The sequence below is a fragment of the Salvelinus alpinus genome, chromosome 1 (assembly GCF_045679555.1).
Source record: "Salvelinus alpinus chromosome 1, SLU_Salpinus.1, whole genome shotgun sequence".
Lineage (NCBI taxonomy): Eukaryota > Metazoa > Chordata > Actinopteri > Salmoniformes > Salmonidae > Salvelinus > Salvelinus alpinus.
The window spans coordinates 92,661,137-92,678,163 of NC_092086.1; the positions used below are offsets into that span (position 1 = coordinate 92,661,137).

Here is a 17,027-nt window from a genome sequence, read left to right on the forward strand (position 1 = left end):
GGAAATTGCTCATCAGTGCACAGCAGCACTCCCAATCTCCAACTATCCAGAATGGGTTCTGATTTGGTGCCCTATATAATCAGTGTGCAATTCCATATTGGCTTTATAGGGATTTCAAAGCCCAACAAAGTTTCGGAGTCGTCCATGGATTAAGGTTCCAAAAATAGATTTCAACTTAGCAGGATGAATAGGATATATAAATTCTCATGGGTGAATTATTGGGGCCATACACCTGAGGATATATTTCAAGAGGTGCTAATAGTGTACTTCATGATGGTATGCTCAATCTCTCAAAGCAGACTTATATGTCAAACTTTAAGTCTTGTCTGACAAAGCATTATAGTGATAAGAACTCACAATAAAGGATAATCCTCAGCTATGCCTAAAGGCCTCCTCATCTCATATAGCTTATTGTATTATACTCCTGCAGAGGCACAGCCATTTGTGGTTTCGTTTCTTACATTAACCTGTCATAATACATACCATTATAAAAATCAATAAGCTACTTTATGGCATGCCATTCATTTTGAATCTATCTTATCTTCTTGTCATTATGTGAGGATCATTACTGAAGTTTAACCGGCTTGTCTTCGTTTGTAACGTTCTTCAGCGCTATTCCCCATTAAGTTAGCTAGAAGGTTGGTCTGTATTGTGGTACCTGTCTGTCTGTAGCGGATGGTGCACATGAAGCCCTGGTTCATGAGGTGGATGGTCTTCACCCCCCCAGAGGCCTCTTCGTAGGTGTAGGTGACCAGGGTGGTGTCGTACAGGATCTCTGCCAGGCGGGACTGGCGTGTGTAGTGGTAGAGGATACGGCGGCCCGTGCCCAGGTACAGAGTCTGGAGCAGGCGGCCATCATGGCTGTAGTCCTGGATCACAGAGGCTCCGCTGCTGTCTGGTGGGCTGTAGGTGTTCCTGTAGTAACCCACTGACAGCATGGACTGCAGACTGTAACGCACCATACTGGGCATGGTCACAGCTATCAGGTAGTCTGTGTGGTCATACTCAAAGGTGTACCGCCGCTGGCTGTGCAACAGCAGCATGACCGACTGCAGAACACACAAACAGAAGTAGATTAATACTCTGAGCTACAGACTGCCACCTAATATACATATACAGAACAAACTAAAATCCTTATGCATTGGACTCTTTCTGGATATCACAACATGTCTAGCAAATTACTGAATACCTTCTCCAGGAAAGTGTAGCTCCATATCTTCCCATTGGTCCATGTTCTGGAAACTACCTTCCCGTTCTCATACTCCAGTTTCTCTGACCAGTTACCCCTCTGGATGCTGGTCACCAGGCCTGCTGGAGAATAGGTCACATTCACCTCATTGTACTTGCTGCTGGGAGACCAGACGATGGGACGACCCATCTGGTCATAGAGGATCCGCAGGGTGAACTTTCGGTGGTCATCATAGATCTTGCCCACTCGTGTGGCTTGGTTAAAGTCTATGGACAGCACATTTCTGTTGTGAGCCTGGGGTTGGTGAGAGACAAGAATGACACTTGAGTGAGTGGTACAGCCATTCCTCTGACTAATACTAGAGCTATTGACTATTTCTCCCAAAAGTTTGCTGTTTTATCTAGATAACAATGATGCAAATGTTTCAAAAACAAATCCACTGTGCCGATTTGAAATGGAGGCTTTTAAAGACTTCAGTGTGATGGTAAATGAGTGTTTCACCATCAATAGCGATTCAGACAGGCAGTAATGGAGCTGAATGTTCCCTCTCTGCCTCAGCTCAACTAGAAATGGTCCCTAAATGCTTTTATTTCATTTAATCCTAATTTGGAGGAGGAATAAGTCAAACATTCTACACCCTTTTCCCCCTCATTATCCTCCTCTCTCTGACAGAGTCATCATCGTCTCTCCCTCTCTATGTGCATGTTCAATGAAGTCTGGGTTACAATTGATTTCCCATTTTCACTGTCTGAATCTAAAAATATTCCACTAAAAAGTTCTAGGGATCCATAATATTTGAGCAAGTCATGTGTAAATGTGACTCGTTTCAGTAAACTATGCGTATGTTGCGCATCACTACTTCACAGGAGAGGCATTTGAATGTAAACTTTTTTGCTCAAAATGTGTTTTTTGGCAGAAATGCCTTCTGGAACATGTGAACTTTCATGTGCCTTAATAACAAACTTGCATGCCATCTGTAAATAGGAATAAAATAGTTAAATTTCGAGTTGGTTTAGCAACAGAAAAAGACAGGAACCTTCCCGCTAGCCATGATTGGCTGAGATAATGGATAGGCTGGACATGCCAAGAGATGAGTTTGGATTGGTCTGCCATGTAGCATGCTTCTGTCTATAACATAAGCTGCTCAGTATGTGTAGGTAATCCTTTCTAACACAGCTTTTTTTAAAGATATCACAAACAACTGAAAAAGTATTGCTAATGCGCTCCACTTTCTGGAGGACCGAGTTTTGAAATCAGTGGAATGTCCGGTGGAAGCAGAGTATGATAACTAAGAAGAGAACAGAAATTCTGGCGTTTGATTGCAAATATGCAGTCTCAAAGAGAACACACAAAAGGCTGTTGTATAAAACACCTGTCTCCAGGTTACATTTTAAAACGAAGGGCAACTGTGGCATCCATGACTTAGAGGGAGAAACGTTCATCCATGTATACGAGTAAGAGAGTCTAGCTAGCTACATTTTCAGATATTATACGTGTCAGAAAGTTGTTTTCATTGCAAGTTAAACTGTACTGTTAGCTAGCTAACGTTAGCTGGCTGGTTCACTAGCTAACGTTACATGTATGATCTGTGTAGTAACATTATTCGTATCTCAGAGCCATTTGCATTGCTAGTTATAGCCTAATGTTAGCTAGCTAGCTAATATTGAACCTAGTTGGTTAGTTTTATCTACCAGCAGATTCATGTAGGGTAGTAACATTATGAGTTGGGATTATGGTTCATTGTTAAGATAGCTACATTTATAAGCTACATTTATAAACAAGACTCCACTATGCAAGTAACCGTTTCACTGTACCATTTATACCTTCTGTATCTTGTGAATGTTACAAATAAACTTGATTTTATTTGATACAGTGTGCGTTTACCAGAGACGGTAATGTGAAGAACAACATGACCTGCACCAAAGTCAAATTATTATACAACGTTAGGCCAATGAGACAGTGTCCAAGTTCTGAAATTCTCCAGTAGAATGCCCCGCTTTTATTTCACACTCAAAACCGTAAGGTATTTTCTGTAATAAACTCACAATTAACTTGTAAATAATGATCTTGTTGTGAGTTTATTTTCCTGTAATAATGAATACAAATGAGCTAAAGTTAAGACATTGTCAGCTATATGATATGGTCATTATTATTATTTGAACAAGATAGAAACATTGTTTAGAAAGTTCCTTCTAGTTGCCTGGTTTGCTAGATTGACAAATACTAAATTCATTTTTAAACGGATGGGTTTATTGGTGTTAAAATACCAGTTATGCTATTTTACACCCCTGTCGTTTTTGTGTTTATACTTTTTCATAATGACAAGTTTGATGTCGGATGACAATAGAATGTTGGGCTCCCACGTGGCGCAGCGGTCTAAGGCACTGCATCTCAGTGCAAGAGGCGTCACTACAGTCCCTGGTTTGAATCCAGGCTGAATCACATCCAACCGTTATTGGGAGTCCCATAGGGTGGCGCACAATTGGCCCGGCGTCGTCTGGGTTTGGCCATGGTATGCTGTCATTGTAAATAAGAATTTGTTCTTAACTTCTTGACGCTAGGGGTCAGATTATTATTATTTGTTTTTTTAAATAACGTTCCCAAGGTAAACGGACTATTTCTCAGGTCCAGATCGTAGAATATGCATATAATTTACAGATTAGGATAGAAAACACTCCAAAGTTTCCAAAACTGTCAAAATATTGTCTGTGAGTATAACAAACTGATTCTGCAGGCCAAAACCTGAGAAAATATAACCCGGAAGTGATATATATATATTTTTTATCTGTGTTTCCTGGCCAGTCTTTCTTCCATTTAAAGGGGTATCAACCAGATTCCTTTTCCAATGGCTTCCTCAGGCTGTGACCAGGCTTTAGACATAGTTTCAGGCTTTATTTTGAAAAATGAACGAGATTTTTCAAAAGTAGTCAGGTGTCCTCTGAATAGTTCCTGCGCCAGCTCTCCATTTTCCTTTTCTCTCTTATTGAATAGGTTACGGTCCGGTTGAAATATTATCGATTATGTTTGTTAAAAACAACCTGAGGATTGATTATAAAAAACATTTGACATGTTTCTACGACCATTACGGATACTTTTTGGAATTTTCGTCGAACGGACCGAGGCTGTAGTTCTCAACATAACGTGCAACCCAAATGGCGTTTTTTTGTTATAAAAGTAATATAAAAGAACATTTGTTGTGTAACTGGGAGTCTCGTGAATGCAAACATCCGAAGATTATCAAAGGTAAGCGATACATTTTATTGCTTTTCGTGACCACGCTAACCAAGCTAATATTAGGCTAACTGTTCTAGCATTGATTGATACACTCACAAAAGCTTAGATTGCTTTCGTTGCAAAGCATATTTTCAAAATCTGACACGATAGGTGGATTAACAACAAGCTAAACTGTGTTTTGGTATATTTCACTTGTGATTGCATGATTATAAATATTTTGAGTAATATTTTTGAATTTGGCGCCCTGCAATTCAGCGGTTGTTTAGGGAAATGATCCCGTAATCGGGATCTGTGCGCAGAAAGGTTAACTGACTTGCCTAAAAATGAATGATGTCACTTCGACAACTGTCTACAGACATAGTATAAACCAGCCTTTAGTCTTGAAATCTTTGGTTGTTTAGTACACTACCATACTCACTATGTTTAGCACATGGCCTCACATGTGAATCCTTAAAGAGATGGGTAGGGCTAAGGCTTAAGAGGGTGTGAACAATCTTGAATGGGTGTAAAGAAAGCCAGAGCTCTCCAGTATGTGTACCAAAACATTGATGGGCCATTTTCTCAAAAGTGTGGTTACAAGTTCATCAACTTTCAAAGCAGAATTACTTTCCCAATGTTCCTCAACTGTAGTATACGATATACAATTTTCTAGCTCTGAGTCGCTACTTTTATCCAATGTAAAAAACACTTTCAAATTTTGCTACATAAGACCAAATTGAGCCGGTCAGTCACACATCTTCTATTTAACATGACCTACAGTGTTGGAAGAGTCAAACTCCCATAGGGCGACATTAGGTCTGTTGTAAGTATGCTGCCATATTGTACCATATGTAGACATTCCTCCCACACACACACAACATATGGTGAGGGGTATTGTGTTCACGCTGTCTGTTCTGCATCTTCCTCACCCTGAGCCTGCGTTCATAGGCCGTATAGTTCCCTTTAGCCTGGTCTCTTCTCTGCCTCCACTCGATGACGCTGTGAGCATGCTCGCCTGGCAGGGTGATGTTACACTTGCCCACCGTGGGGTTGACCACGCCTGCCGAGATGTGGGGTTCTGTGTTCAGGGTCACCTCCATGCCACTAGCAAACGTCACCCACAGAGAGCCGTCCGAACTCACACGGTACGTGTTCTGAGCATGCTCTGTGTGAAGCCATGGGACAAAGAGAGAGCGTAACAGAGAGAATTAGTGAGTGTGTGAGAGAGAATTAGTAAGTGTGTGAGAGAGAGAGAATTAGTGAGTGTGTGAGAGAGAGATAATTAGTGAGTGTGTGAGAGAGAGATAATTAGTGAGTGTGTGTGAGAGAGATAATTAGTGAGTGTGTGTGAGAGAGAAAGAGAGAGAGATTAAACTCATTCAATATTACAACAGGGACAACTCATATTGCGACAGAAGACTGGTTCAACTGTAGACTACATACCGTACATGGCAGTTATAGCAGTCAGGGCATCCAGTAATACCATTGTCATCTCTTCAATAAAATGCATGAATTATATTATTCACAGCTGTTATTGTAGAGATAACAGAATGGTATATTATTGCTTGTGCCATGTGACATTTCATTGATATCCCCTTGAGTAACTGTATTTCTACAAACAAAACTTGATGAGATACTGGCTCTGTATGTGTCTATGTGAGAACAGAGGTGTGACTTTGTGAAAGGAGACTACTTCTCATTTCTTTCCTGTTTACTTCCTCACCAACTCTTTAAACCTTTGTCAGACATGCCATCTCATTGTTATTTTAAGGCTCTATAAAATTGCTGTTGGGCCGTTATTAAAATTGTTCACCTCATAAAGACATGCATGTGAACAACGTGGTGAGGACACTGAAATAACAGATACAGGGAGGAATATATTTGCTTCATCATTGGTAGTGAGCAGACAACATAAAAAGCTACGGCATGATAATGAAAAAAAGCGAGATGAGAAAATGACACGAAACCTTACTACTACCTTGGCGTAATGTATAGATAGTGCTGGCAGCAGAGAAGTTTGTGGCTGTGATGAATTTCTCCCGATTTGAAGTGTCTGCTTCCACCCGCACTGATTTCTCCATATTGCCGTGGAAACTGCTGACCTCTCCCGTTGGAAAGGTGACATTGATGAGATGACCGTCATAATTATACCTGGTCAAGGAAACACTCAGTCAAATAACATCCTACCAATGTCTGAAATGTGGATCTTACATCATTGTGACAACCTTGTGTAGTAAAATGGTAATATTTCAGTGGATTCCAGAATATTCCTATTCTGAAAGGTGTAGTTCCCCAGCTTCACCCCTGGGAGGCAGTATAATGATGCTGCTGGAACAAAGAAGCCAATGAGGTATGACCTCCAAAGGCAGTCTTACCGCAGGACACTGAGGACAGTCTGAGAATGGGGTTTCGGTGGATTTAGGATTTTTCATAGAGACACAATAAAGGAGAGGGTTTTACTGCCGATCAAACAAAATTAAGAGGCAGTGAAAAGGATTCTTTGCCCCTGACATCCGAACGGATTTTAAACCCAAAGCACCCCTGAACAAATCCCTAAAAATGCCTATGCAAACATTTTATATAATCACACTATTCCCAGTTCTCTTTGAGGCTTTGAATCGTCAACAAAAAGAAGACAATTTCTGCAGGCCAGCGTATGGATTTGCCCCAATTACAGAAAAACATAATTTTGGAAATAATCTATTAGAAAATACATTTATATTTCATTTTTTCGGACAATGTAATTTATACACACACCTTTCAAATTAAACACATTTCAACTCTGAAAAAACTGCAGCAAAATTCTGCAGCAAAATGTTACCGTATAATGGGAGTGTAGGTGGTGAAGCACTTACAGCTTCACACAGGCAGACAGGAACAAGAATATGGCTATGATCTGAAGGGTGCTAATAGAGGATATTATCAAGCAGAATGAAATTGACATGAATAGAGAGGAAGGAGCGTGGTGGAAAACTCACTCATATACTGTTGTCCAGGCGTTCTCATTGCTCATGGTTGCCAGGAGACCCGAGTTGCCATGGTAGCTGATCTGCGCCAGGTCATGCGCCAGGGCGGAGACTTTCTTGAGGACGCCCCCGTTGCTGATCGTGAGCCAATAGACCTGACCCCCGGGAACCAGTAGCCAGAGGGGGACGCCGTTGGCATCGCGGCGCACATGGACCATGGTGCCGTCGCTGGTGACCACGGCGCTCACGTCGCCCTCTCCTGAGTAGGTGAAGTTATAGACATAGTCTCCGGTGACCAGGCTGCGGGTGTGGAGGTGGGTGCCGTTGACACTGAACAGATAGAGCTCCTGGTCCACCACAGAGGTGATCTCATACATGCTGTTCTGATTGAGCTGGGGCCTGTTGGGGGACAGGGCCCTGATACGGATGTTTCCCAGGTCAGAGATGTACAGAGTCCCGTTAGGGGAAACAGCCAGGGAGGAGGGAGCCTTCAGCTTGGCATCACGGGCATATCCACCATCTCCTGTGAGAACAGGACAATGAAGAAATTACGCACTTAACTAGCTAAGGTAGAATACATTGAATCAAATGAGAGTCAATCATAAACAACTATTTATGTATTCATACTTTACTGAATAATAATGTGGTGTTTGACAAGTTGCAATGTCAAATAAAGTTGTTATGAATAATACATCCGAGACAATAAAGTGAGGAGTGTTGTGTGAAAGGGAAATAAACTCGCTGTTCATCCCACCACTCCACTGAGCTATTTCACACGTTAAAGCTTGTTTGTTTTGTCAAGCTAGACTGATGCAACCATAAACATTGGGCGGGTTATAATAGTTCCAAATCATTGCTTCAGAGCATGTCCATCCAAAGAGCCTCTCCGCAGGCCTTTGATAGACTGCTGAATTGAGTCTGAGGCATAATGGCGTGCTCAGCAGGGGACCCACCGGAGAAGCAGTCACAGTTGGGGTCGATCTTGCAGTCACACTCAGTGGGCGCCCCGGCCACCACAGAGATCTCCCCGTTGGTGGTGACCTGCTGGATGCGGTTGATCTTCCTCTCGTCCGTCTCGGCGATGTAGAGCGTGCCCTGGTGGGACACGGTGATGGCCTTGGCTGCCTCCAGGGTGGAGTGGACGGCTGCCTTGCTGACCAGGTAGTGGTCGATCCCAGGGACCTGGCAGTGGATGGGCCGGCCCGCCACGATCCTCACCTGGCTGCTCTCTGACACCTGGATCACTATGTTGTTGTCCAGGATGTACAGGGAGTTGTCCATCGGGTTGACAGCCAGGTAGGTGGGCCATTCTAGACGAACCTAGAGCAGGGAAAACACAGTTTAACAAGCATATACACTGAGTGTACAAAAAGTTAGGAACATCTTCCTATTGAGTTGCATCCCCTTTTGCCTTAAGAACTGCCTCAATTCATCGGGGCAGGGACTACAAGGTGTTGAAAGTGTTCCACAGAGATGCTGGCCCATGTTGACTCCAATGCTTCCCGCAGTTGTGTCAAGTTGGCTGGATGTCCTTTGGGTGGTGGACCATTCTCGATACACATGGGAAAGTGTTGAGCTTGAAAAATCCAGCAGCGTTGCAGTTCTTGACACAATCAAACCGGTGCGCCTGGCACCTACTACCATGCCCCATTCAAAGACACTTAAATATGTTGTCTTGCCCATTCACCCTCTGAATGGCACACACACAATCCATGTCTTAATTGTCTCAAGGCTTACAAATCCTTCTTTAACGGTCTCCTCCTGTTCATCTGCACTGATTGAAGTGGATTTAATAGGTGACAACAATAAGTGATCATAGCTTCCACCTGGATTTACCTGGCCAGTATGTCATGGAAGAAGCAGGTGTTCCTAACGTTTTGTACTCTCAGTGTACTTGTCATATAGATGGACGCCACAAAGTTTCTCCTGAAACATTTCCTTTCCAGTTGTCCCACTGTCTTTGATTATGCATTATATTGCAATGTTATGTAAATGTAGTAGTAAGAATAGCACATATACTGTGTAGACTGCTTGGACATTGTCTGTCTGTGTCATATATTCAGAAATGTCAAGTGTGCAATTCATAATAGAGCACATTCTGTGAAAGCCTTATAATAGCATGTGACTACTGAAAAAAAAGCTGTACGTTGTGCTCGTTCTGTACAAGTAGTAATGTCACTGTAAGGTCATTTTTGGATGTGTGCTCACACTGTGTTCCCGTGAGACTCAGCTAAGGACACACATTTCAAATAAAAAGCTCCAAGGTACAGTTCACTAATTCTGAGTGGGATACTTAAGGGTGCTGGACAAAGTCCTAATAAAGAAAGCTTCCCATATAATCGCCCCTGTGTTTAATTGGATCATGAAAAACCATTCTTCCACCACAAATAATGGGTGGTAAGTGTTCCTGCACAATAGGGGTGAATGATTCAGATTGGTGGAGGATATAATTAGTTGCCATCTCACCTTCAAGCACTCGGAGATGATCTGATGAAGGGGCTGTATGCAAGTCAATTGTCCGTGAATGAAAGGAATCCGTTCAGGAATAATTTGACACTTCTCTACACAGGTAACAAAATATACTGACAGCATAGTGTCCGCGCATTGAAATTGGAGGTACGTTTTCCCACTGCAGCCATTATTTTAAAGCACATCTGAACACGTCTGTCTTGTGAGAGAAGACTGGCAGCTCAGTGTTTGAAAATAACTTCCCACAAAAAGAACACTAATTGACAATACATGAACATATTTTTCTTCTGCGTTTTAAAAAGCAAAATCAATGCAATGAGCTCCATTTTAAAAAACGGTGCTATGCTTGCATTTTGTTTGCCTGAAAATCTGGAATGGTGAGATCTGTCACATATATGATAATACGCTATCACTGAACTATTCCATTCTTTAAATTCATTTTATACCCACACAATGCTAATCTGCTTGCAGTGACTCAATACAACTCTCTCCTAATCTTTATAATAAAGTACCTTATTACTCACTTGAAGGGGTCTCATTTGCTAGGGGATGGGAACCAGAATGGTATGCCTTATTGCACCGTAAAGCCTGGAGTGGTGGATTGGATGGAGTATTGGACTCTCTTTGTTTCTTAGATCTCTCCAGCCTTCTATTGTTTTCAGAATGGCTTGGGGGAGAAACATATTGCTCTGGAGAATGAGACAATGTTTCTCTTCCAGTGTGATGCAACAATGAAATAACCTTAATTTTCCTCCTGCACAGCTTTGGTCCAAGCTGGGGACACAGTTTAAATTGATTGTCAAATGCAATAAGAATATGTTTGTGGGGCTGTGCATGCTAAGAGGCCTTAAGCCTTGCATACACCAAAAACATGCAAGGAGAATTCTGGAGAAAGGGAAATACCACTGCCAAACATATATGTAAACTACAGTATCAACCACACATCAATTTCAAAATGGCCAACACACATTACTGTGATTAGAGGCCTTGGCCTGATAGTTTGGACATTTGATTCTATCACAGTGGAACATCAGACTTTGCATGTAAGATACGCGAGGAGGAGAGGGAGACAGCCAGCTCACAAATGAGCATCTTGAGGATGAAGTTGCTTGGAATAATTTCACTGCATAATAAATCAGCGTAAAAGGCATTCAGAAAACCAACAAAATGAAAGCCAGGAACACAAAGCCTGAAATATGGACAGTAAAAAAAAATCTTTCATGCAAGATATTATCTGAATTGCAAACATTTAATTTAATGCTTCATCCTGCTGCTTCTCATACGACTGAGCAGTTGACAAATGTCTATGGGAATAATAGGCAGTGTCAATGACTGGCTTATTGTGATGCAAAATAGGGTATACAGTATCCTCCTATATGAAGGTTTAATTGAGACGTTATATACAGTATGCAAAGTCCCTGTAGCCTCTCTACAGCATCAGCCTCAGAAAATGCAAATGCTCTGGAGAAAACCCACACCCATAATGATGTTATATAGTTATGTATCTTTTCATGAGCACTTTGATGGGTTCATCAGCACGTGATCCAGTCCAGTGATGCGCATGGATAATCTTTCTAAAGAAGCAAATCTGTGCATAAGAGGGGAATTGCACGCTTCTTATGTGATAAGCCCTTATGGGGGCACAGCAGTTAATTTCCTGTTGCCTATTCAGAGCTGTGAGACCCACTCAGATGCGGGTCAATGTGCTGTGTTGCTGTGAAGAAGAGAGAAGGGGAGAGAGATGGAGAGAGAAAGAGTAGAGCGAGAGAGAGAGAGAAAAGGAGGGAAAGAGATAGAAGGGGGACAGAGAGGAAGGGAGAGGGGTAGAAAGAGAGAGGGATAAAGAGAGAGGTAAAGCGAGAGAGAGGGTCTGTAGAGAGTGACTGTAATGCAGTGGTCCCAAAACTTTTGTGAGCCAAGATCACTGAGTCAAAATGAAGGGCTGTGATTTACCTCTCCGATTTTTTATTTATTTTTTAAACATGACTTAAAAAACGTAAACCTATGCAAAACAGTTTGCAGCAATGAGGTGTGTAGTAGACTATATATAAGTCTGCTGCCTCAGTTTGTATGATGGCAATTTGCATATACTCCAGAATGTTATGAAGAGGGATCAGATGAATTGCAATTAATTGCAAAGTCCCTCTTTGCCATGCAAATTAACTGAATCCCCCAAAAACATTTCCACTGCATTTCAGCCCTGCCACAAAAGGACCAGCTGACATCATGTCAGTGATTCTCTCGTTAACACAGGTGTGAGTGTTGACGAGGATAAGGCTGGAGATCACTGTCATGCTGATTGAGTTCGAATAACAGACTGAAAGCTTAAAAAGGAGGGTGGTGCTTGGAGTCATTGTTCTTCCTCTGTCAACCATGGTTACCTGCAAGGAAACACATGCCGTCATCATTGCTTTGCACAAAAAGGGCTTCACAGACAAGGATATTGCTGCCAGTAAGATTGAACCTAAATCAACCATTTATCAGATCATCAAGAACAACAAGGAGAGTAGTTCAATTGTTGTGAAGAAGGCTTCAGGGCGCCCAAGAAAGTCCAGCAAGCGCCAGGACCGTCTCCTAAAGTTGATTCAGCTGCGGGATCGGGACACCACCAGTACAGAGCTTGCTCAGGAATGGCAGCAGGCAGGTGTGAGTGCATCTGTACTCACAGTGAGGCGAAGACTTTTGGAGGATGGCCTGGTGTCAAGAATGGCAGCAAAGAAGCCACTTCTCTCCAGGAAAAACATCAGGGACAGACTGGAAGCACAAGCATTTCGCTACACTTGCATTAACATCTGCTAACCATGTGTATGTGACAAAATAAAATTTGATTTGATTTCACTGATATTCTGCAAAAGGTACAGGGATTGGACTGCTGAGGACTGGGGTAAAGTCATTTTCTCTGATGAATCCCCTTTCCGATTGTTTGGGGCATCCGGAAAAAGACAAGGTGAGCGCTACCATCAGTCCTGTGTCATGCCAACAGCAAAGCATCCTGAGACCATTCATGTGTGGGGTTGCATCTCAGCCAAGGGAGTGGGCTCACTCACAATTTTGCCTAAGAACACAGCCATGAATAAAGAATGGTACCAACACATCCTCCGAGAGCAACTTCTCCCAACCATCCAGGAACAGTTTGGTGATGAACAATGCCTTTTCCAGATGGAGCACCTTGCCATAAGGCAAAAGTGATAACAAAACATCGATATTTTGGGTCCATGGCCAGGAAACTCCCCAGACCTTAATCCCATTCAGAATTTGTGGTTAATCCTCAAGAGGCGGGTGGACAAACCAAACCCCACAAATTCTGACAAACTCCAAGCATTGATTATGCAAGAATGGGCTGCCATCAGTCAGGATGTGGCCCAGAAGTTAATTGACAGCATGCCAGGGCGGATTGCAGAGATCTTGAAAAAGAAGGGTCAACACTGCAAATATTGACTCTTTGCATCAACTTCATGTAATTGTCAATAAAAGCCTTTGACACTTATGAAACGCTTGTAATTATACTTCAGTGTTCCATAGTAACATCTGACAAAAATATTTAAAGACACTGAAGCCACAAACTTTGTGAAAATTGATATTTGTGTCATTCTCAAAACTTTTGACCAAGACTGTACTTTGTGCATGACACAAGTAATTTTCCCAACAATCGTTTACAGACAGATTATTTCACTTATAATTCACTGTATCACAATTCACGTGGGTCAGAAGTTTACATACTTTAGATTGACTGTGCCTTTAAACAGCTTGGAAAATTCCAGAAAATTATGTCATGGCTTTAGAAGCTTCTGATAGGCTAATTGACATTATTTGAGTCAATTGGAGGTGTACCTGTGGATGTATTTCAAGGCCTATCTTCAAACTCATTGCCTCTTTGCTTGACATCATGGGAAAATCAAAAGAAATCAGTCAAGACCTCAGAAATAAATGGTAGACCTCCACAAGTCTGGTTCATGCTTGGGAGCAATTTCTAAATGCCTGAAGATACCACGTTCATCTGTACAAACAATAGTACGCAAGTATAAACACCATGGGACCACGCAGCCGTCATACCGCTCAGGAAGGAGACGCGTTCTGTCTCCAAGAGATGAACGTACTTTGTTGCGAAGAGTGCAAATCAATCCCAGAACAACAGCAAAGGACCTTGTGAAGTTGCTGGAGGAAACAGGTACAAAAATATCTATATCCACAGTAAAACGAGTCCTATATCGACATAACCTGAAGGCCACTCAGCAAGGAAGAAGCCACTGCTCCAAAACCACCATAAAAAAGCCAGACTACGGTTTGCAACTGCATATGGGGACAAAATGTGTACTTTTTGGAGAAATGTCCTCTGGTCTGATGAAACAAAAATAGAACTGTTTGGCCTTAATGACCATTGTTATGTTTGGAGGAAAAAAGGGGGAGGCTTGCAAGCCGAAGAACACCATCCCAACCGTGAAGCACGGCGGTGGCAGCATCATGTTGTGGGGGTGTTTTGCTGCAGGTGGGACTGGTGCACTTCACAAAATAGATGGCATCATGAGAAAGTAAAATTATGTGGATATATTGAAGCAACATCTCAAGACATCAGTCAGGAAGTTAAAGCTTGGTCGCAAATGGGTCTTCCAAATGGACAATGACCCGAAGCATACTTCCAAAGTTGTGGCAAAATGGCTTAAGGACAACAAAGTCAAGGTATTGGAGTGGCCATCACAAAGCCCTGACCTCAATTCCATAGAATTGTGGGAAGAACTGAAAAAGCGTGTGCGAGCAAGGAGGGCTACAAACCTGACTCAGTTACACCAGCTCTGTCAGGAGGAATGGGCCAAAATTCACCCAACTTATTGTGGGAAGCTTGTGGAAGGCTACAATTTAAAGGCAATGCTACCAAATACTAATTGAGTGTATGTAAACTTCTGACCCATTGACAATGTTCAATACAACTATTTTCCTTAGATCATTAAAACTATCCATAATACATATCAAGACTAGTATAAGTGATTAGGCAAACCTACATACTACTATTATTCTGACATTTCACATTCTTAAAATAAATTGCTGATCCTAGCTGACCAAAGACAGGGAATTCTTACTCGGATTAAATGTCAAGAATGGTAAAAACTGAGTTTAAATGTATTTGGCTAAGGTGTATGTAAACTTCCAACTTCAACTGTAAATAACATGTTTTCTTAATTTTACTGGACTGATTGTCCTGCATCTGATATTCAGTCTCTGATATTCAGTCTCATCCTCCACCGTCGTACCGTCCCTCAGCTAAGATTGACCTAAAAGGGGACACCGTCTTCGAGCTGACGGCGAAACCGAGTCACCAAGTAGGTGGAGTTTGTACTTCAGCCTGCAATTCTGGGCAAGCATCCCATTGGTTCCTCTATGAATGCCCCCGCCTCGAGCACTACATGCTTGTGACACTTTTGAATGTGGGTCAAAAGGGAAATAAAAGTATAATCTCAGTTATTTTGTCCCCGCCTACCGGAGTCCTCCTTGCTAGCTAGCGGGAGCGGCACCGGTAGACAGTGTCATTCGCCTGCTGAACACCTGCCCTCACCGTCGTTAACAGAACTGTGGGAAAACAGTGCAAGGCTTTATCATTGTTTTTTTATAGAAATGTTTCCCGATCGACTAGGAATGCCCTGGAGATCAACCACTAGTCCCTTTGGTGACCACTGCTGTAGGGCATATCTCTGAAGGTTAGCCAGCCTCAGCATTTGTACAACTTTTGGTGAGAACTTAATAAAGGTCAGTGTGTGAATTACAGGGGAGCCAGGGGGGTGCTCAGCTTCCCTGAATGAGACTTTGGGGGGAGTCTCTAAATAATGCTAATTTAACCATTCTCCTATTTGTTTAAAATGCAGTGGTTAATATGTTTTACAGTGGTAAATATTAAAATAAAGCTTCCAAATGAAACAAACACATCTCTGTCATTGTTTAAACAATGTATTTATTTGTGGTAGTGCTGTTCACTCCAGGCAGATCACCTGTGTTACAAGTCAGTATTCAACGTCCATCCATGTCTGAGGACATTGGGAGATGACGTGGAAACCGGCCACTAGGGGGAACAGTGAGCGTTGTTACCTTCAAGTAGGTTTCAGTTTTTGCTACGGTGTTGTGGATGGGCGTAAGCATCTGCCTCTGGTTCCAAAGGCTGCATGTTCGAATCCAGCGACAGAAAGTTGTTTTTGATATTTATGTTTTAAGCCTATCCCAAACCTTAACCATTTGGAGTTAATGCCTAAACTTAACCCTAACCTTAAAAATGTGGAATTAATGCCTAAACTTAATGCTTCGAAGATTTGGAACAACTTAGAAATTTGACGTTTGAGAAACATGGATGAACGTCTAATTCTGACGTGAGACTGTGAGAGCTGGTTGGTCCACTCAGTAGTGCTGAATTTCGGCCTCAGCTGAGCTCCGTTACACATAGAATTTCCTTTGTACTTCCTCATTTTTGCCATTTGTTTGCCATTTGTTTCCTTGATAAAAAATAGCCTTCATTCCAATGCATTAGATTTATCTGTTGAGTCATCATTGTTTGCTTTTGTCAGTCAGCTGTTTAGAACGCTCATTGCTTTGTTTTCCAGGTGCGCGCAGGTACTGGTGTTCTCCGGCACCATCTGTGGCCAGAAGTAGTAGACCATTTATGTAGCTTTATTATTTTCTATTAATGTTTATTTTCTTTCCTGGATCAGCTGAGGATGGTCGACAATTTCACGAGACATCTAGCCTACAGCTAAACACCAATGCGCATCCAATCCATCCAACAAGAACACTTTTTGATGTTTTGTAACAGATGTCTATTTCGATTCATCAAATGGCGCGAGTGTACAGTGCATTCAGAAAGTATTCAGACCCCTTGACTTTTCCCACATTTTCTTACGTTACAGCCTTATTCTAAAATGTATTAAATAATTGTTTTCCTTCATCAATCTACACACAATACCCCAGTGTGTGTACCCCAGTACATTTTTTCAAATGTATTACAAAACCCCCCCCGGAAATATCACATTTACATAATTATTCAGACCCTTAACTCAGTACTTTGTTGAAGCACCTTTGGCAGCGATTACAGCCTTGAGTCTTCTTGGGTATGACGCTATGTATTTGTGGGGAGTTTCTCCCATTCTTCTCTGCCGATCCTCTCAAGCTCTGTCAGGTTGGATGGGGAGCATCGCTGCACAGCTATTTTACGG

At 42.1% G+C, this 17,027-nt stretch overlaps 1 protein-coding gene across 4 annotated transcripts in view; it reads right to left on the reverse strand.

Moving 5' to 3' along the window:
• LOC139534680 (teneurin-1-like) overlaps positions 1–17,027 on the reverse strand; it is a 225,658-nt gene that overhangs the window by 7,395 nt on the left and 201,236 nt on the right. For 2 of the 4 annotated variants that reach the window (XM_071334069.1, XM_071334050.1), the window contains exons 24-29: positions 8,322–8,688; positions 7,381–7,891; positions 6,381–6,553; positions 5,332–5,567; positions 1,190–1,483; positions 659–1,049 (exon numbers count right to left, since the gene is read on the reverse strand). In XM_071334069.1, the coding sequence (XP_071190170.1) occupies positions 659–1,049; positions 1,190–1,483; positions 5,332–5,567; positions 6,381–6,553; positions 7,381–7,891; positions 8,322–8,688 (1,972 nt within the window). Of the gene's footprint in view, positions 1–658; positions 1,050–1,189; positions 1,484–5,331; positions 5,568–6,377; positions 6,554–7,380; positions 7,892–8,321; positions 8,689–17,027 lie in introns of all 4 variants that reach the window. The other 2 variants (XM_071334060.1, XM_071334042.1) reach the window with 1 other exon arrangement.